This window comes from Branchiostoma lanceolatum, chromosome 1 (genome assembly GCF_035083965.1).
Source record: "Branchiostoma lanceolatum isolate klBraLanc5 chromosome 1, klBraLanc5.hap2, whole genome shotgun sequence".
NCBI lineage: Eukaryota > Metazoa > Chordata > Leptocardii > Amphioxiformes > Branchiostomatidae > Branchiostoma > Branchiostoma lanceolatum.
In genome coordinates, this window is record NC_089722.1 from 11,500,858 (window position 1) to 11,521,376 (window position 20,519).

General features: G+C 41.8%; 2 protein-coding genes across 6 annotated transcripts; both read right to left on the reverse strand.

The window, feature by feature from the left end:
* Nucleotides 1–263: 263 nt before the first annotated feature.
* Nucleotides 264–5,115, reverse strand: LOC136434329 (dehydrogenase/reductase SDR family member 6-like). The gene is made up of 9 exons (XM_066427103.1): nt 4,871–5,115; nt 4,058–4,139; nt 3,592–3,688; nt 2,939–3,047; nt 2,117–2,177; nt 1,633–1,746; nt 1,383–1,441; nt 1,043–1,135; nt 264–683 (listed from the first exon to the last, which is right to left on the reverse strand). The coding sequence occupies exons 1-9, from the start codon at nt 5,021–5,023 to the stop codon at nt 627–629; spliced, it is 825 nt and encodes a 274-aa protein (XP_066283200.1). The 5' UTR covers nt 5,024–5,115; the 3' UTR covers nt 264–626.
* A 993-nt stretch (nt 5,116–6,108) lies between these two features.
* On the reverse strand, nt 6,109–20,271 carry LOC136434312 (dehydrogenase/reductase SDR family member 6-like). 5 transcript variants are annotated; one of them, XM_066427059.1, is made up of 9 exons: nt 18,600–20,271; nt 14,195–14,276; nt 13,792–13,888; nt 13,406–13,514; nt 12,415–12,475; nt 7,297–7,410; nt 6,918–6,976; nt 6,553–6,645; nt 6,109–6,292 (listed from the first exon to the last, which is right to left on the reverse strand). In XM_066427059.1, exons 1-9 carry the CDS (start codon nt 18,669–18,671, stop codon nt 6,236–6,238), a joined length of 744 nt encoding a protein of 247 aa, XP_066283156.1. In that variant the 5' UTR covers nt 18,672–20,271; the 3' UTR covers nt 6,109–6,235. The 5 variants fall into 5 exon arrangements, with proteins under 5 accessions (XP_066283156.1, XP_066283168.1, XP_066283177.1 ...); XM_066427071.1 differs by lacking the exon at nt 7,297–7,410 and adding an exon at nt 11,880–11,993; XM_066427080.1 differs by lacking the exons at nt 6,918–6,976; nt 7,297–7,410 and adding exons at nt 11,516–11,574; nt 11,880–11,993.
* Nucleotides 20,272–20,519: the final 248 nt, after the last annotated feature.

The window sequence follows — 20,519 nt, forward strand, 5'->3', positions numbered from 1 at the left end:
AAAAATAACTAATGGATAAATTATATTAATGTTCACCTCTTACACATAATTGAAATTATCTCTTTGTCTTTATTTTCTTAAGGCTGGATATGTTGTGGCAAACTGAATTAGCCAAGATAAAGTTAGATGTAGGAGATTATCTATGTCAACTTTTACTATTTTCAGTACAATATGGAGAGGGATAAATATGCATATCTCTTTATCAAGTGACTAATAAAATGTCCATACAACTTCCTGTTATGAATTATCACTTCAGGCAAACATAGAGAACACATATTTATTTTCATCCGAAGTAATCATACAAAATATAATCTTGGTCTTGCCAGCATTTGCATGTTTCATAATCCATTAGGTATTAATCTTTCATGTCCAAACATGGCTCATTAATAACATATTCTCATTGATATATTTCTCCACTCTTTGTCAAAGCTGAAAATAGCATTTAAATTTTATTTGTAATACGGCTGTTCAAATATAGAACGGACATTTCTTCATCATTGCACTGCTAGAAGCACTTCTTTTGATTATAGAAGATGAGGCCTTAACAACAGTGGTCATGTTTGCAGTAGTTGGAACATCAGGGTCATCTCGGGGCGAACAGGCAGTTCAGGTACATCTTGGTCAGGTTAAGCAAGACTCCAGCCTCCGTCAATCACAAGTTCCTGGCCTGTGGTGTATCCAGACTTGAAAATATACATGTTATAAGAGGTTTATATTTTTGGTAAGATGAGCAATACTATTAAACTTTTCCTACATTATGGGCCAAGGGGAATGTCTAGTTCTTATCATTACAGTAACAGAAATTATCAAGAATTGACAGTCAAATCTTTACAAGTGATCTGTACATAAAGACCAGCTGGCAAATGTGACCAAATTTTAGTGATCCCTTTGATGATTTTCCCCATTGATACAAGCATTAAGAAATTACCTGTAAACATAGACAAGATTTTATCAGTCCCTTGATTCTTGGGCAGTTCTAACTGTACTATGAAGAAGGAAAGTGTTAGAAAAGTTTGAACCAGACATTAGGCGAGATTCTCACCTCATCAGACGCCAGGTACAACGCCAGGGCTGCGATCTCCTCTGGCTTACCAACACGACCCATCTTCTGTCGAGCGATGAAGTCTGCTCGAGCCTGGAATGTAGACATGAGTACAACATTATGCACAGCTGTGCTCTTTTAAAGTCCAACTCTTATGCGAGTGTTGATAGCATCCAAAGCAGTACGACTTAAAACAGTTCATTGATTAATGTCATTTTCAGTTCTAGAAGTACAACTGATATAGAGGAATTGCTCAGATCATTCATTTGTTGAGATAGTGAGACTGGATGTACAATCATAAAATTGTCTTCTTTGAATACTGGATTGAAAACACCCCAACCTTGACAGGATCGGGAAAGGCGTTGATTCTCTCCTTCAGTGAGGGTGTTTCCACTGTAGCTGTAGTTCATTGAGGTGAAAATATAGCAGTTAGACACACTTCATATCTCTATAATCTGTACACACTGTTTCTAATGTACATATGGCAGCCAAACTAAGCTTTGTTGGCTGATGTTATCCTTATCTATACACATAATGTTTTACAAAATATCTTTAAACTGTTTGACTGAAATTCGAAGAGGGACTGTTACCTGGACAGATACTGTTACAGCGAACCCCCTTGGTGATAAAGTCTGCAGCGATGGCCTTGGTCAGTCCATTGATTCCACCCTTACTGACAGAGTACGCAAAACGCATGGGGACACCTGTAACATACATGTACAGTCATGTTAACAACCTTTTGGGAGATATGGAGGTTTTATCATTGTGACCATGTTGACCTGTGACTCTATCACACTGAAGGTCAGAAAGAAAACAGACATCTGAACATTCTGTAACTAATAGTCTAATGCAGGGGGCTTCTGTTTCAAATCCCATCCAAAAGAATGTCCCTGGTATAGACTAGCTTACTCATTTTCAACATAGAGGTGTGAGGAAATTCATGTGCAGTCACAGTTTCCCAAGGGCATAACATAGCAACCAAGGTCTCACAATAAATGATTAATCTCTGTTGTAATTTCTACTTTGATAATTTAGCAGTTCAAATCCTCATACTGTAGTTACTAGACTGCCCACCTTTAATATTTGAAGCACTTGAGGACATGTTGACAATGGACCCTGAACCTTGTGCCACCATCTGCAATGCAAAGACATATTCAAACTAATCCATATCGATAAAGGTGAAAGAGATACAGTATCTGTGAAAAACTAAACCTCTGTATGCTGTCCCACACATTCAACATAATAATTCTGATCTAATGTCTACATTTTTTAAACATGTATCAGTGTTGTGTGTTTTGTTTCATCTAGAAGTTGAATGTTAAGACAGATGTTATAGAGACTCCCATACATTTGCTCTAGCATTTGAATTTGAATAGTATTACACATCATAGCATTTCAATTTGAGTTCAATAACTAACAAATGGATTGTGTTTATCACTATTAAGACCACATGTAACGTTACATGTGGCATTTCACCTGACCTTTGGTAAAACAGCCCGACACAGGAAGTACATGCTCTTCAGATGGACTGACCTTTGGTATAGCAGCCTGACACAGGAAGTACATGCTCTTCAGGTGGACTGACCTTTGGTATAACAGCCTGGCAAAGGAGGTACATGCTCTTCAAGTGGACTGACCTTTGGTATAACAGCCTGACACAGGAAGTACATGCTCTTCAGGTGGACTGACCTTTGGTATAACAGCCCGACACAGGAAGTACATGCTCTTCAGGTGGACTGACCTTTGGTATAACAGCCCGACACAGGAAGTACATGCTCATCAGGTGGACTGACCTTTGGTATAACAGCCTGACACAGGAAGTACATGCTCTTCAGGTGGACTGACCTTTGGTATAACAGCCTGGCACAGGAAGTACATGCTCTTTAGTGGACTGACCTTTGGTATAACAGCCCGACACAGGAAGTACATGCTCTTCAGGTTGACATTCATGGTCTGGTCCCAATCAGCTTCTTCACAGTCCATGATAGTACCGTTGTGCACTATTCTAGAAACAAAGAAAGGCTACTTCATTTAAAGCATATGATGCACATGGCATGACTAATTAAATTTGTATTCAGGCATAATGAAGTGTGCTAGGATTTAGAATGATTTCCCTGGAAGGAACATTGGTTGTCAGGATTTTTTCCAATAAACTTCAGATTTGATAAAAGGTCAATTATACATGAGGCCATGCTTGTTAACTATGAACTACTCAAGCAGACCATGGCAATTTACGTCGTCATATTAAAACACAAGAAACACACTGCCTGTTGGCTGTTGCTTTTAAGTATATGAAGTAGTGCTTTGACCATTGTTTGATCAACTCTAAAACTGTGCATGTCCAGTGCACATACAGTTGTTGAGCTTTATCAACAGCCCGCCTTAGAAAACCTCCCAGCCATATTCATAATACATAGCCTGTGTTTACACAATCTCTCGCTGGCAGAAGTTAAAGACCCAGGCGGTAACCGTCGGGCCGGCCGCTATGAGCGTGATTTAGTCAGGCTACACATGTACACTGATAAGTAACAGAAAGTTTTTGTCTGTACCCTGCACAGTTGAAGAGGATGTCCACACGGTCTAACTGGTCAACCAGTGCTGTCACCTGGTCCTTGTCTGCCACATTCAGCAGCTTGGCTTCAATTCCTGGGGAGATAAACAGGATCTCTGACATTATGTACATTTGTAAACAAGAATGAACATGAGCATTCAGCATCGTGTATGTGATTTGTGTGAGACCTCAGTGTTACTCCATCCATCCATCCATCCATCCATCCATCCATCCATCCATCCATCCATCCATCCATCCATCCATCCATCCACCCACCCACCCAAGCCCCACCCACCCATCCATCCATCCATCCATCCATCCATCCATCCATCCATCCATCCATCCATCCATCCAACCAACCAACCAACCAACCAACCATCCATCATGCCTTCCTTCCCTCTCTCGATCCCTCCATCCATCCTAAGAATCCTTCTTTCATTCAGACATCTAGCCAGTTCCCTCACCTGGCACATCTTTGACCTCCTGCTCCAGTTTACTGATGTTGACATCTGTAGCAATCACTCTGGCTCCCTCCTTAGCAAATGCCTACAGATAGAAAGAATAAGATGATCAAGTACAATTTTCAACTGTTAACAGTAGGAAAGGGGACTTTGGACTGACCATGGTGTTGTATCAATAAAGCCAAAGGTGAAGATTGGGAAGCGCTGATCATGAGAGATTCCATCCTTACACTCTTTCCATGGTCTCTTCTATCATTCATGGCATACTTCTCTGTATTGTTGTAGTGATGTTTGAAATTTTCATTCATATTGAGAACAGTTTTGAATAAAGAAAAATAAAAAAAATTAAACATTAACGTTAAATATGCCCAGTCATCAAAATTTAGATTATGAAGCATTATTTTACTTCATTGAAATACTACTTTATACTGTGATAAAAAATACAACTCCCTTTTTAGCCTTGATATGAACCAAGGACTCGGTCTACATCGGGGGGCGTGGCCGCCTGCCACCAATACTCAATACAATAGGTTATTAATGCCTACATGACATGTACATACCCTGAGGTATTGGAAGTATACTAGTAATTCCCGGTACGCAAACAATGGAAAAGAAGACTACAGAACATATTGAGCTAACTGAACTATCAAAATGAAGCCAACGGCCAACAGACTTGGAGATTCCGACCGAGATCGATCATCCAGAGCAGGAGTGCGGAAACGTGGCTGGCACCGCTGGATCGGCAGCCTTCATCGCTCTACTTCAGCGAGTGCTGAGGAAGACAAGTACGAAAAGAATTTCGTCAGGAAGACTTACCAGAACCGTAGCTAACCCTATCCCCTGTGCAGACGCCGTGCACAGCGCAATTTTCCCGGACAGACGTCCCATTATGTTCCAGTGAGGAAGTTTCAACCACGGTAAAGACCGGTCTGACCTTTGTACATTTGACGTATTGACGATGTAGACCATGGATCAAAAGCGAATCCTATTAATCACTGTCAGTACTGCAGCAGTATTGTAACATTTGTGCACTGTCAACCTGTAATAAATACTTTAACTGCTAGAGGTCCCCACTACCAAGTCGGTTGATTACTTCGACAGTGCTATGAAAGGGGATAATATTTTTGGGCAGCGTTCGGTCGTTTGTGTGTGTTGTCCTTCCGTCTGTTTACATGATACTAGTAAGTCGATTTGGTTTGTGGGAACTAGTTGAACATAACATTGACAAAGGGCCGTGTTTTCGGGATATGCACTCAATGTTTGCAAATTATTATGACAGCGTGAAATTATAAAACTAAAAGAAACATATCGGGCGATTAACCCAATCGAATATATTTCAAAGTTAGATACAACCATTGGAAGTAAATTGTCTGTAGTTTTGCCTTCGTTCCTGGAACGATGGAGACTTGGTTAACGTTGTTTTACCTTGTTAACGTTCTGGCAATTAAAAAAAAAATGTGTAACGACGTTTGCAATCCCAGACGGGTTCATCGTTAAAACCATTTTCTCACACACTCGCACCGGAGTTGATATCTAGATCTCTTACAGACTGTGAAGAATGCTAGCAAAACAACGCTAGTCATCTTTGTTCTAAACATGTAATTAAATTCATTTTAAGACTGTTCTTTTCATGGGGTGATCTCGACCTTTCTCACCTAAACACAACCATTAACCAACAACTACCTGTAACGGATATTATGCCTGTCTATGATACATAACAATGCGTGGAAGAAAAAAGGAGCTGTCATATTTTGGCAATCATTAATGGAGACATTTTTCTAAAAACTAAGGTAGCTGTGCTTGAAAAATGTGCTGATCTATTTTTCGAACCTGACTTAGAATCTCTATTTACACATGTCGTTGTGTAAGTTTCTCATGATTTATATATATGTAAATAATCCCAGACGGTGTGACAATAGGGTCTTGGCGTGTGAAGAGACAAGGACATAGAAAATATTGTGGGAGCAGTGATGGCATCGACAGGGCTTAAACGTATATGGAATCTACATAGTTTGTGGCATCATTAAATATTAGGTCAATTAATGAGAGAGGAGTTTTGCGAGAAAATGAATGAATGAACTTTATTGTTCGACAATCGACTTTTCGAATATAAAACAGCCTCTAAGATTACTTTATCATCAATTCAAAATCACGTCGTTCAGGTACACCAGGGTCATGACCTCAAGCAAGGTCCCACCCTCCGTCAATCACAAGTTCCTGGCCTGTGGTGTAGGCAGACTGGAAAAAAAGACAGAAAAGACAGTTGTATAATTCGCCTTGGTCACAGGAAAAGTTCAATAGAATTACCAAATATATTATATGCAAATTCTATACCTAGTTCTAATTGATTTTGACACAGGAAAGGTTATATGGAGTTGATAATCACGTAATGAGGACTATATTATTGGATTTTCAAATCCAATTCTAGTCCTCATAATGAAGAAGGACATTCACATTGTTAGAAAAGTGTGACATCAGACGTTTAACAAGTTCCTCACCTCATCAGACGCCAGGTACAACGCCAGGGCTGCGATCTCCTCTGGCTTACCCATCCGACCGATCTTCTGTCGAGCAACGATGTCTGCTCGAACCTGGAATATACACAAGAACAACATACAGATTTGATCTATCTTTTCAAGCTCAACTCTTGTACCAGTGTCAATAGCACTCAGAACTTCTGAAAAAGAAGTTAAAAGTCCACAGACATTTGATTAAACGGTGTACATGTAATTTCCAGATTAATCATAATTTGAAAATGCAATTTCTGTCTTTACACAGTGCTTCTGATTATTGACTTGTTGAGAAACTGAGATTGGATGTACAATCATGTTACCGGATTGATTCATAATCAAAACCCACTCACCTTGACAGGATCAGGAGCGGCGTTGATTCTCTCCTGCAGTGCGGGTGTGTCTACTGCAGCTGTAGTTCATTGAAGTGAAAATATAGACCAAATGTACACACGTGTGTTTGAGCCAACTTGGCGTCGACTCAGCGGCTCTGAGTCGATTCCCAGTCAACTCCGAGTCGACTCAGAAAACGCATGTCTAAATCGGGCCATAGTATTAAAAGACGTAATGTTACTTCATATCTCAACAAACCACACAATGTTTCTATGATACATACGGGGAGTCAAACTATCGATTGTTAGAAGATGTCATCCTTTTCCATAAGATAATCTTTCTTCCAAAATCTCTTTAATCTGTTAAACTGGAATCAGTCTGATTAAGAAGTGGGTGTACCTGGGCAGATACTGTTACACCGAACCCCCTTGGTGATGAAGTCTGCAGCGATGGCCTTGGTCAGTCCATTGACTCCTGCCTTACTGACAGAGTACGCAAAACGCATGGGAGCACCTGCAATAAACAGTCCGGCATGCAAACAACCTTCAGGGAGATATGGAGGTCTTATCATTGTCGTTCACTTTAACACAGTGGATGTCATAAAGAAAATTCAAGGCATATGTTACTACATTCTGTTACTGCATGTTTAAAGTCTGATGTAGGAGACAACGGGCCATGAGACCCGGTACTCATTTTCACCTGAGTGGAGTGAGATAATTTGAGTACAGTGCCTTTTCCAAGGGCACAACATTGAAACCTGCTCGGGATTAAAACCCAAGTTCCTAGGAAACTTGAGATTGACAATTAATAAACCTATTTATGAAAAGCTTTAGAAAATGTTTTTTCAAAAATTAATCCGGAAGACTAAACTAGTACTGTTCATGTGTTTCATATAGAAGTAGAATCACTTGACACAATAGCAGTTTTGCCGTCAGAGCCAGCCAGATGAAACTGGGGTGACCTCTGTCCTGAACTACCAGCATAATAAACCGCCCACCTTTGATATTTGAAATACTAGATGACATGTTGATGATAGACCCGGAACCTTGTGCCACCATCTGCAACACAAAGCCATTATTTGATTAAAAAAACTTTTAAACAGACAGATGTGGAAAGAATACAGTCACTGAGAAAAAATAAGCTGGTCTGCATCTGACACAGGAACTTGCGGAAGTACATGCTCTTCAGGTGGAGTGACCTTTGGTATAACAGCCTGACACAGGAAGTACATGCTCTTCAAGTGGACTGACCTTTGGTATAACAGCCCGACACAGGAAGTACATGCTCTTCAAGTTGACATCCATGGTCTGATCCCAGGTTGCCTCGTCACAGTCCAGGATCGTGCTATTCCAGGGAACTATTCTAGAAACAAAGAAGGGCTGCTTCATTTAAAACATGATGCACACGGCATGACTGATTAAATTTGTTTTCAGTGTTAATAAACAGTGCTAGGGTTTAGAATGATTTCCCTGGGAAGAGCAACGGTGATCCAGAATTTCTTTTATCAAAAACGTTACATTGATACATGGGTAATCAGCAAACAGAAAGTTTTTGTCTGTACCCTGCACAGTTGAAGAGGATGTCCACCCGGTCTAACTGGTCCACCAGTGCTGTCACCTGGTCCTTGTCTGCCACATTCAGCAGCTTGGCTTCAATTCCTGGGGAGATAAACAGGATCTATGTATATAAAACATGAAAGAACATGAGCATTCAGCACTGTGTATGAGCTGTCCTATTCTGAATATACCAGTATTTGAAGCACTCTGAATTCAATCATTCATTCAAGAACAGTTCCCTCACCTGGCACATCTTTGACCTCCTGCTCCAGTTTACTGATGTTGATATCTGAAGCGATCACTCTGGCTCCCTCCTTAGCAAATGCCTGCAGAAAGAACGAATGGTGTCATTAGGTGCATTGCAACTGATACGGTAAGGCAACATTGGGAAGGGAACTTGGTCTGATCATGGGTCTGTGCTAATAAAGCCAAAGGTGACGATTGGGAAGCTATAGCTGAGAAATTAATACCTTTCCATCCTACTTTGTCTCTCTAACTCTAAGGTTTTTCCCAACCATTTATGAGATTCTTGCTTCGTAATGTTGTTTGAAATGTACCCTCATATTGACAATATTTGGAACAAAAACATGATTAAATCATTACGTCAAGTCATTAAAGCCACTAAAACTGTCACGCAATTCCTTTGCCTACTTCACTATGAACCATAATTTTACTTTATTCAAGCAACATTTTACACTATGATAAAATCTAAAACCACTCCCTCCTCGGCCTTGATATGACCTCGGCCCTCCCTCCGATCCGGGGCCTGGCACCGCTCGGTTATTGTTTACACACCCTGAGGCGCTGCCAAAAATATCATTTCAAGGACGCATACAAAGCTAAAGGAAATGCCTACTGCCTACGTGCTCAAGCCAGAAGCTAATGAAATGGAAATGATGACCCTTTAAAAGAACCTATTGAGTCAGAAAACAAAACAGCCACGAAAATTGGTTTGTTTGCATTGCATAACCGGTAAAACGCCTCATGGCGTAACACACCAGTTACGTGCTCAAGCTGCATACCCGGACAGAGCCGAAGCTAGGTACTCATTTGTACAAATTAGTGAATTGAGGAAGTTTGTGTAATGTGCCGTTCCCAAGGGCACAACGTCAACGGTAAAATTCAGGGGACCCCGGATTCGAACCCGGGACCTCTGGATTCTGTGCACACCCGTGCCACAGCGCACTGCCACTACGCCACTAGGACGCGACTTCGACAGGCCCAGTCGGGATCATCGATTATCCAAAGCAGGGGTGCGGATACTTTCCTCCCTTACCAGAGCCGTAGCCAGTCCTATCCCCTGCGCAGACGCCGTGCACAGCGCCACCTTCCCGTCCAGACGGCCCATGTTCCACTGCGGATGTTTCAACCACCGTGGAGACTGATTTTGACCCTTGGCTTTTGACTTGGAGGTTGAATAACGTATTGACATTTTTGACGATATGGGTTCACCATAGATCAAAAGCGACCTCTATTGATCACTGTCAGTACTGCAAGAATAGTGTAGCGTTTGTGAACCACCAGCGAGACATGTATTTGTGTCCCTTAATGTTGTACAAATGAGGCGGTGGATGAGTCTGTTGCGAATCTTTCTGTACACAACACCTATTTGCATTGAAGTTCAGAAGCCTGGCTTGTTGGTATAATTTGTCAAGAGCGCATAAGTTGAAGAATTTTGGAAGTAATCACTCAAGGGTCCGTCTTTAGGTCTGATGAATCTTTTTCTACCGGGGACACACCCGATGTTTTCCCTCGAGGATAAGTTCGGAGGGTTTTTTCCGTAGCTACATGAATCAACAGATTCAGAGAGAAAAATAACGTTCCGATTCGGAGAACAAAATTACGTAAGCTTGTCATGATTTATATGTATGTATGTCATGAGACTCATGAATGATCCCATGTAGTCAATGGTAGTGCGATGATAGGGTCTTAATTTTGTGTGTGAGAGACAAGGACATAGAACAGATTGTGGGGGCGGTAGTGGAGTGCTGACGGGGGGGGGGGGGCTTTTGCTCAAACGTATATGGAATCTACTGGTTGGTAGCATCGGTAAATATCAGGTCAATGATAGAGGAGTTTTACGAGAGAATGAACTTTATTGTTCGAGGATGAACTAATGAAATATTCTCCATCATCAAGTCGTAATAAAGTAATCATCAAGTAGTATACGTTGATGTACATCTGAGTCGGGTACTCAAGCAAGACTCCAGCCTCCGTCAACCACAAGTTCCTGGCCTGTGGTGTATCCAGACTGGAATAAAGACAGAAAAGACAGTTGTATAAGATTATTATGTTTGGTAAGACGCGCAATTCTATTGGCATATAAGATAGCAAGTATCATTCCTGTTTCAATAGCAAAGTATATCCTAACAGAAAAGGGTTTCTAGCCATTCCCCTTTAACGTGCTCGAGCCACCTTCTCGAATACGGGATCCCGATTGCACGTGCCTTCCGAAAGCTTAGAGGCAAATGCCTAGATCTAATTGATCATGACACGGGAACGGTTATGTAGAGTTGAGAATCACATGACGAGGACTATTGTATTCAAAATACTTAGGAAGGAGGAACTTCACATTATTAGAAAAGTGTGACATCAGACGTTTGACAAGTTCCTCACCTCATCAGACGACAGGTACAACGCCAGGGCTGCGATCTCCTCTGGCTTACCCATCCGACCGATCTTTTGTTGAAAGGTTGCTCGAGCCTGGAATGTACATGTCACAATAACAACGTGAGCCTGCAATCGTCCTCCTTTCAAGTTCTGTTGTTGTACCAGTGTCAACATCATCCAAAGCAAACAAGTTATAGTCAACTAATATTTGATTAAACGATATGCAATGCACATGTATTTCTTACACGAAATACATGTAAATGAATTATGATTTGATTTTCAGTTCTATACTTAGAGAGAGGAATTTATGTCATTATCAAATCATAAAAGATGATGATTAAGATCTGGCAACAGTGTTTCTTATCCTTGATTTGTTGAGAAACCGAGACTGGATGTACAATCATGTGTTCTTCTCCGAATACCGGATTGATTGAGAATCAAAAGCCACTCACCTTGACAGGGTCAGGAGCGCCGTTGATTCTCTCCTGCAATGAGGGTGATTCTACTGCAGCTGTAGTTCATCGAGGTGAAAATATAGTTAGACACACTTCATATCCTGGTGTTTTGTTTCGCCGGATGGCGGTGATACCGGCTATATACCGGTTATACCGGCTATGTAGATACAGATATCCCAACAAATTGTACACAATATATTTATGGTACATAGTAACATATGGTCAAACTATGCATGTAGTCCAAACTATGCATTGTTACAAGATGTCCTCCTTTTCTATCAACATGGCGGTTACCTTTATTCCAAAATCTCTTGAATCTATGGACTGGAATAAGTCCGATTAAGAAGTCTTATATGCGTACCTGGACAGATACTGTTGCAGCGAACCCCCTTTGACACAAAGTCTGCAGCGATGGCCTTGGTCAGTCCATTGACTCCTGCCTTACTGACAGAGTACGCAAAACGCATGGAAGCACCTGCAATTAAAAGTCATGTTCACAGTCCTCTGGTATATATGGAGGTTTTATCATTGTGGTTTACTTTAACACAGTGGATGTCAAGAAATTCAAGGCATATGTTACTACATTCTGTTACTGCATGTTTATAGTCTGATGGAGAACAGAACGGACCATGAGACCAGGTACTCATTTTCACCTAAGGGTAGCTAGACATATACGTTGTGTACAGTGCCTTTTCAAAGGTCACAACATTGAAACCTGCTTGGATATAAAACCCGGGGCCTAACTACAAAGTTGCCTATGAACATAATGATCTCTACTATCATTCATACTTGTACTGTAAACTGAGGATAAGCCAATTCTATCCTGTGACGCTCAGTCTTCCATATCTAAATCTAGTTCCTGGGAAAATTGAGATCAACAACAATATATTGCCCACCTTTGATATTTGAAACACTGGAGGACATGTTGACGATGGATCCGGAGCCTTGTGTCACCATCTACAACACAAAGGCATTTTATTTTTGAAAACGTTCATACAGAGAGACGTAGAAAAGATACAGAATCTATGAACACTACGAGTAAGCCGGCATGACAAAGGAACAGGCACCGGGCACAGGAAGTACATGCTCTTTAGTGGACTGACCTTTGGTATAACAGCCTGACACAGGAAGTACATACTCTTCAGGTGGACTGACCTTTGGTATAACAATCTGACACAGGAAGTACATACTCTTCAGGTGGACTGACCTTTGGTATAACAGCCCGACACAGGAAGTACATGCTCTTCAGGTGGACTGACCTTTGGTATAACAGCCCGACACAGGAAGTACATGCTCTTCAAGTGGACTACACCTTTGGTATAACAGCCCGACACAGGAAGTAAATGCTCTTCAGGTGGACTGACCTTTGGTATAACAGCCCGACACAGGAAGTACATGCTCTTCAAGTGGGCTACACCTTTGGTATAACAGCCCGACACAGGAAGTACATGCTCTTCAGGTGGACTGACCTTTGGTATAACAACTTGGTACAGGAAGAACATGCTCTTCAGGTGGACTGACCTTTGGTATAACAGCCTGGCACAGGAAGTACATGCTCTTCAGGTTGACTGACCTTTGGTAAAACAGCCCGACACAGGAAGAACATGCTCTTCAGGTGGACTGACCTTTGGTATAACAGCCCGACACAGGAAGTACATGCTCTTCAAGTGGACTACACCTTTGGTATAACAGCCCGACACAGGAAGTACATGCTCTTCAGGTGGACTACACCTTTGGTATAACAGCCCGACACAGGAAGTACATGCTCTTCAGGTGGACTGACCTTTGGTATTACAACTTGGTACAGGAAGAACATGCTCTTGAGGTTGACTGACCTTTGGTATAACAACTTGGTACAGGAAGAACATGCTCTTGAGGTTGACTGACCTTTGGTATAACAACTTGACACAGGAAGTACAAGCTCTTCAGGTTGACATTCATGGCCTGGTCCCAGGTAGCCTCGTCACAGTCCAGAATCGTGCCATTAGGAACTATTCTAGAAGGTTTTGTTAGAAACAATGATGAACAATTATAATTTGTAACATGAATTGGCGCTCTAGTTTCACTTCGAGTGCAAAAGTTTGAATTGGTTTGCAATTCCCTTGGATCAGAACATCATGTTTGTTTTCAAACAAATATGATCATTGTCCATCCACACCCCTGTTAAGTTACGCTGACCACACCGGACATGTGGAAACACACATACAGGCATACCCAAAGCAATAGCTCCATTTTATCATGGAGATAACAAAAATAAAGCTTTTTGTCTGTACCCTGCACAGTTGAAGAGGATGTCCACACGGTCTATCTGGTCCACCAGTGCTGTCACCTGGTCCTTGTCTGACACATTCAGCAGCTTGGCTTCAATTCCTGGGGAGATACATAAACAACATGCCTTATTTCATGTAACTATGTTAACATGATTATTTCAGCATCATTTATGATCATGGATTGTCCCGTTCTACAGCAAGCACTCTTAAACATATAATATCATGTTACCAATCTTACAATAATTCAATTGCGTGTTTTTGTCTCTTACTTAAGCATAACTAACCCATATAGTGATTTGTAATTAATTAATTCATTCATTCATTCATTCACCCATCCATTCATTCATTCCTTCATTCCTTCATTCCTTCATTCACTCAGAGTTTCAGACAGAGCCAGTTCCCTCACCTGGCACATCTTTGACCTCCTGCTCCAGTTTACTGATGTTGACATCTGAAGCGATCACTCTGGCTCCCTCCTTAGCAAATGCCTGCATAAAGAACGAATGATGTCACTGAGTACTTCGTTTATTACTGTATTTATTACAAAGGGCAAGCTCTGCTAGGGACTGAGGTTTCGACATAGACAGAAAACAATCAATAACAATATTCTAAGTACATTGAGACAGTCAGTCGGTCGTGCGGGCCCCCAGCAGCAGATTGGAACCCATAATGTTTAGATTGTTATCTTCGCCGAGTACTTGTACTCGGAGAAGATTATGTTTTCGGTTGAGAAATCTGTTAGGTGGGTCTGTATGTATGTCAAGAGCATAACTCAAGAAAACTTCGATGAATCTTTATGATTTTTGGTAGGTGTGTAGTGGTTGTGCAAAGGAAGGTCAAGTTCGAAAATGGTTAACCTTGCGTTTTTTAACAGTACTGCAGCGCACTTTGCATCTTTTTGTGTTTGTATGCAGGCAAAAAAAGTGACGGAAACGTTGATGGATCTTCATTTTTTTTGTATGTGTGTAGATATTGTGGAAACGAAGGTCAAGTTCGAAAATGATTTATCTGGCGCTTTCCTACAGTACTGCAGCATGCTTTGTGTGTACGTGATTTTGTATGTCGCCAACATATCTCGAGGAGCTGTGGACGGTTGTGCATGATATTAAGTGGATAAGTAGGGGTGTCAAAGAGGAAGGTCAAGTTCGATAATGGGCCTCCTAGCGGATACTTAAGGTACTGCAGCGGAGCTTCAAAGTTTGAGGCCAAATTTTCTGGAGGTGTCAGGTTCATCATTTTAAGGTTGTAGATAGCTTCTGGGTCAGCAAGTGAGTGGTGTAAATTGAGGCCCCCTAGCTGCTTGTTTGGAACTGCAGTTGGCGTTTTTGTTGTTACCTTTTGAGACGAATAACTCCAGCAGGGATTGATGGATTATCATGATTTATTGCATGTAAATAGTTTGGGTGATTCTTTACATTATTGAATACTTATCATGCAAATAAGGAAATAATTTGCATAATGAATGAGGAAAGTTTATCAATCCGCCAAAAGCTTGCAGTCAAATTTCATGCAAGTGTTATAGTCATGATTTTTATGTGGTTCATAGCTCTTGGGGCAGGGAGTAAGTGATGTGAGTTTAGACCCCCTAGTGGCTTGCTTAGAACTGCAGTGGGCTTTTTTTATGTTACCTTTGGAGGCAAATATCTCGGGTAGGGTTTGATGAATTTGCATTGTTTTTGACAGGTATCTTATTGAGGTAATGATTAACAAATCTAGATGTATGAAATTGTAATCAGGGTCTAATTAAGTTGTGAAATAGGCTTGTTTATAATTGCGTTAAAGTACCTCTTGTCGACCTACATCCAAGGACAACACCTGTTTGTCACTTGGGCTCAAGATTGATGCTCTGCATTCCTTGTATGGGTCAGGCAGCACTACATCACCCGCTTGGAGGGAGCTTATATCAACAAACACGGAGGGAGCTTATATCAACAAACACGGACAGGACAGGCCTGGCCTGGTTGTTAACATTCACTGTTCGCGTGGGACAAGTCAAAATAAAAACAATTGAACATCGCCTGGACACGGCGTTTCTCAATTCACCACCATTATGCTTTAACTGTGCACATGTGACTATATACATGGCACGTTACAAGAATTCTTTACACAACATTTATGTGAAAACAAAAATGAAAACGTTGGCGATCGATAGATATAAGAAATAATGTGCAAGCAGTAGGCAGTACAGAAGGCATTATACTAAGCTTTATGTGGTTTGTAAAATGCCGTTGTATATACCACACTTACGCTGGATGTGGACCACAGTCCTTCGTAGATGAGAGTTCAAAAAGGTTCTTGTACAGATAGTGATATAAATATCCTCAAAACCAGGAAAGCCTTCAAAACAGACCCATCAGGAGCACTAGCGTTGCACGTCTTTAGGACCAACCCCGAGGTACACGAGCACAATATGCAACACCCGACTCTCCGGGGTGTTTCACCGTGATTAAAGCCAGAGACACGAAAAAATATATCATAAAACAGTAACAGTCAGGTCTCACAAATCTAACACTCCACAAAACCAAGTAAAACAGGAGGCTTAAGAGAGATATTGTCAATAGCAGTAGGGGCAAGAGTCATAGTCACTGCCACTGGCGTAACGTTTCAGACGGAACTGTTAAGGGCGCATTCGCAACAGTAGAGGGCATTGACAGCACGGGTCATGATGTGATCGCGTTGGCAAACAAGCAATTGCCGACGATACAAGAAAGATTTACCCAAACGTGGTACTCATTAAAATACAACGTTTAGTTCCCCAACGGTTACGACAAGCGGACGATCCAAGTACAACGAGAACAGTACCCTCTGTCTTTAGCATGGGGCTGTACATATACTGATATAGTTCGAGGTAAATCACTGGGCAAAAGTGTTGTCCCCTTTGAGCGCAAAGCCCATTTTTCCCCAGGTCAGTTATATGTTGCCTTGAGTCGTGTTGAGTTTGAACGGATTGTATCTATTGGGATTTAAACTGTATGCAACCAGTCGATGTCTTCTGCTTCGTGGAAACCTTCCTGAATGGCCAACAACAGCCTTAACATTTTCTGTCACAAGCAACGGCCTTTAGAACAGACAGAAATGGAACAGGAGGAGGGGTGATGACTGTTGCTTAACACAAGACGTCAATCCTACACAGCTCCATATTTCAGAGATGGACTGGAGTGCATACATGTAGCTACCACAGTCACTAAACTATCGACCACAGTCAACAGCATTAACATCTACAGACCACACTCCCTGCCTGAAGCCGCCTTTATCGATAGACTACAAAAACGTCATGCATCAACTTCCAAGTGACATCTTGACAATTATCCTTGGGGATTTCAATTTTGACCTCTTCCTGCCCAAATCCTGAAATCCGTAACGGGACAGTTCAAGCTCCACTGACAATAGTACCCTTCTAGATCACGTTCATGTCCGTGGACATGTACAAGACAGTATCAGAGTTACTGTAATCATCATCATCATCTTCTGTGTTGCCTTGATATAACAACAAACTGCTACTTAAGGTAATACTGTCCATACACACAAAGCTACATTTTTTACATGTTAACCCTTGGCACATATAATTCAAACGCTCTTCTAACAACAGCAATTATAATTACATAGGCATTGATTGTAACATACATTTCAAATCTAACTTGCAAACCACTATACCCTGTACATAACACACAAATGTCAATTGATAGACTCAACTTAATATATGAGGTAACACTTATAAACATAATAGATTTAAGAACTTTATAAAAACACCCCTCTCTGCACTCTGTATAGAAACCCTTGCTTATTCGGCGAAGATATGTGTTCGTGGAACTCTAGTTTTTGTTTTATTTATTCGCACATAAAAACAGAAAACAATAATAAATTAATTGGAAGTACAATAAAAACGTGCAGGAGGAGGAAATAAGCCTGCAATGCTTATACAAGCCCTCCTCCTTTTAACTTAACAAATATCGATTACATGAATAATATAATGAAAAACGAACAAAAGTATAACAGATAATAGAATAAACATAATAAACAACTATCTAACAAAAAATCGAATACTAATAATATAATACAGATTAAAACATAGAAAATTATTATCAACGAAGACCAGAAATATTTTTATGAGTAGTTGGGATTTGATAGAAAATGATCTCGAAGATGACATTTGAAGGTTTTAACAACAACCCTAGCCGCAAGAGTATCTCGCCACCCTGGCCTTTCTCCCTCCTCGGCCTGGACACTTAAGTCCGTCGGTCCTCCTCGGGGGCGTGGCAGGCTACTAGAGGTGTCTGTATTAGTGTATATGTCCCGAGGCGCCATCGCGCATAATCTCTTAGCAACCATTCTCGGTGTCAGAATAGTTATACCTGCCAAATCGGTGGTGTGAGTGTCCATTGGCCATGAACACTGCTTTGGCCGGAATAACGATTCTGCATGCCATCGGGAAAATCTGCTTGAAGACTATCAATAAAAATACAATGCCAATTAAGAATGTATTCAATCGGAAAACAAGATTCTAGTAAAAAGTGAACCCAGCGGTGCCGAAATTTGGATCATCGATCATCCAGAACAGGAGTGCGGAAACGTCCACGCTTTCACCGCTGCAACTGCAGCACCCATTGCTTCACTACAGTGATGAGGGGGGCAAGTATGAAATCACGGGAATCTCACTAATCTCCGGATCGATTTAGCAATCGGTCCTGTTTTGAGCGTATCTGGCCGTCTTTGTTGTGTTTTTCCAGAGGTGTGGGATATTTTTTTTACAGACTGGCACAGTGCAGTACATCTGATTGAAAGATTAGGATCTCACCGTGAGCGAGACTTACCAGAGCCGTAGCCAGTCCTATCCCCTGCGCAGATGCCGTGCACAGCGCCACCTTCCCGTCCAGACGGCCCATGTTCCACAGACAACTTTTCACCGACTGTCCAGACTGCCCACGGGCTTTAGGCTACGGTATTTATGTTGGGTAACCGCCGCGGTACATGTTTTCGCTCAAATGCTCCCGAAGACAATTTCTCCCGTCGCTCACTCCGGAAATGCCACCCCCCCTCATTAGCGGGGATGGTTTCTCCCGTCGTCCTTTGCTAATTACCTCTTACTTTCAAAGAAACACTGGGTAGGAAATCGGTGTTCTCAAAGAGCGTTACCACTTGAGGTGATTTCACTGAACGTCGTGGTGTAGCGGACCTTTTCGGTGCATTGTCGGGTATTTTGGGACTCAACTGACAACTTGAAGAGTTACAGCATATTAGCAAAAGCTAGACTACACAGCAGTCTGTTTGGATGTGAAGAACAGCTGGGTTTTCACTGTTTTTGTCTGATTTTCGTAGACGGAAATATACGATAGTTCTCGTGAAACCAAGGAGGGCAAATACTTATGTTGGAAATATGTACCGCGGCTGCCGGCTGCAGCGTTTGTTGCCGCAGTGTTTTGGTACTCGCCGTTAGGGAGATCATCTTCCACGTTGTATTCTTGTAACTCAGTCTAATGTTACAAAGTCCTCCTCAAAGTACCTGAAATCGAAGTCGCTCCACACGAAGTCCACACGAAGTCATTATCGCCGGGTCGCACCCAGAAAAAAAAACACTCGGCGTGGGATGTATGCATATCAGAGTAATTAACACCTTGACGCGACTCACCCGCTATAATCATAGTACAATGAATACTTGTCCTATCCCCTCTCCTTCTATGTAAAACCTCCTTGGTGAAACAGAATCAAGTTTTTGTTTGTTTTGTTTGAACCTTTGTATACGAACGGATCGGTCGTTCTAAAAATATTACGTGGCTATTATTTATCCGACTGTTGCAGCACTTTGGTAAATGAATTGCCGATACGAGGCTTGAAATTTTTCGAATCGACTCATGATTGTGGGGAGGGTGGGGAAAAATATGCGACAACATGAGCTTCAGACGAGATGAAACGTCACAGGAATAAAACCTTGACGGGAACTGTGGTTCACAGGTCCAATTTTCCTCCCTCTGATTGGCTAGCCGTTATGTCATCATGTTTTGCAGCAGCGGCGTGCTGCGGCAGGAGCGGTACTGCTGGTAACCCTGTTACCCGGAAATCGAGCAAATTCCGACAATATAAAATGCCGTATATTTTTGTTGTTAACAACTTATAGGCCCGCAATCTTCTCTAGATTGGTAGTAGATGTCTCGTCGATGATAAATCGTTTTAATGTTGTGAGCTGGATTACATAATAAAGCAGAAATTTGCGATATCTAAAACGTCCTTTCCCACCTATCTCGCCCCTACGGGGCTCGCCCAGACAGAGTTCGGCTTCGCCGAACATTGCCGAAAACCGCCGAACACTGTTCGGCTCCGCCGAACACCGAACCCTGTTCGGCTCTCCGAACCCCCCGCTCGTGCCTTCGGCACCGCTTCGGGTTTTGCTCGGAAGCTTGGCACGGGTGATCCCCGCGCCGAGTACTTCGTCACGATCGGAACTTCAGCAGCTATTCAACGACAATACCTTTGCCTACCGCCTGTGGACTGCCCAGTGTACGGGAGACTTAGCTAATGATGTCTGTACAAACCCGGATGGACCGGTTCCAGAATGCGCTACTACTAATGACGTGTCTTTCGTTAACACTATTCTCGAATTGACTTAATGTTATTCTCGTTTAATGTTTTAAAATGAATAGAAACATTTTAGAAGTAAGTCTGATGACTAGTAGCTTTGGTTCAAGCTCCTATCTGTTCGCTCGACTGAAGGTTACCCAAGGGACCAATCAGCTACT

What these genes read in the sequence shown, in the direction of transcription:
- LOC136434329 (XM_066427103.1), bottom strand. Translation starts at nt 5,023, where the DNA reads ATGGTCTACATCGTCAATACGTCAAATGTACAAAGGTCAGACCGGTCT. An exon ending in GGAGGTCAAAGATGTGCCAG is followed by an intron (nt 3,689 to 4,057) that starts GTGAGGGAACTG and finishes TTATCTCCCCAG; the next exon opens with GAATTGAAGCCAAGCTGCTG. An exon ending in AAGTGCTTCAAATATTAAAG is followed by an intron (nt 1,747 to 2,116) that starts GTGGGCAGTCTA and finishes TGTATGTTACAG; the next exon opens with GTGTCCCCATGCGTTTTGCG.
- LOC136434312 (XM_066427049.1), bottom strand. Translation starts at nt 9,801, where the DNA reads ATGGGCCGTCTGGACGGGAAGGTGGCGCTGTGCACGGCGTCTGCGCAG. An exon ending in ATCCTCTTCAACTGTGCAGG is followed by an intron (nt 8,260 to 8,458) that starts GTACAGACAAAA and finishes CTTTGTTTCTAG; the next exon opens with AATAGTTCCCTGGAATAGCA. An exon ending in GTCGGGCTGTTATACCAAAG is followed by an intron (nt 7,956 to 8,147) that starts GTCAGTCCACTT and finishes TTTGTGTTGCAG; the next exon opens with ATGGTGGCACAAGGTTCCGG.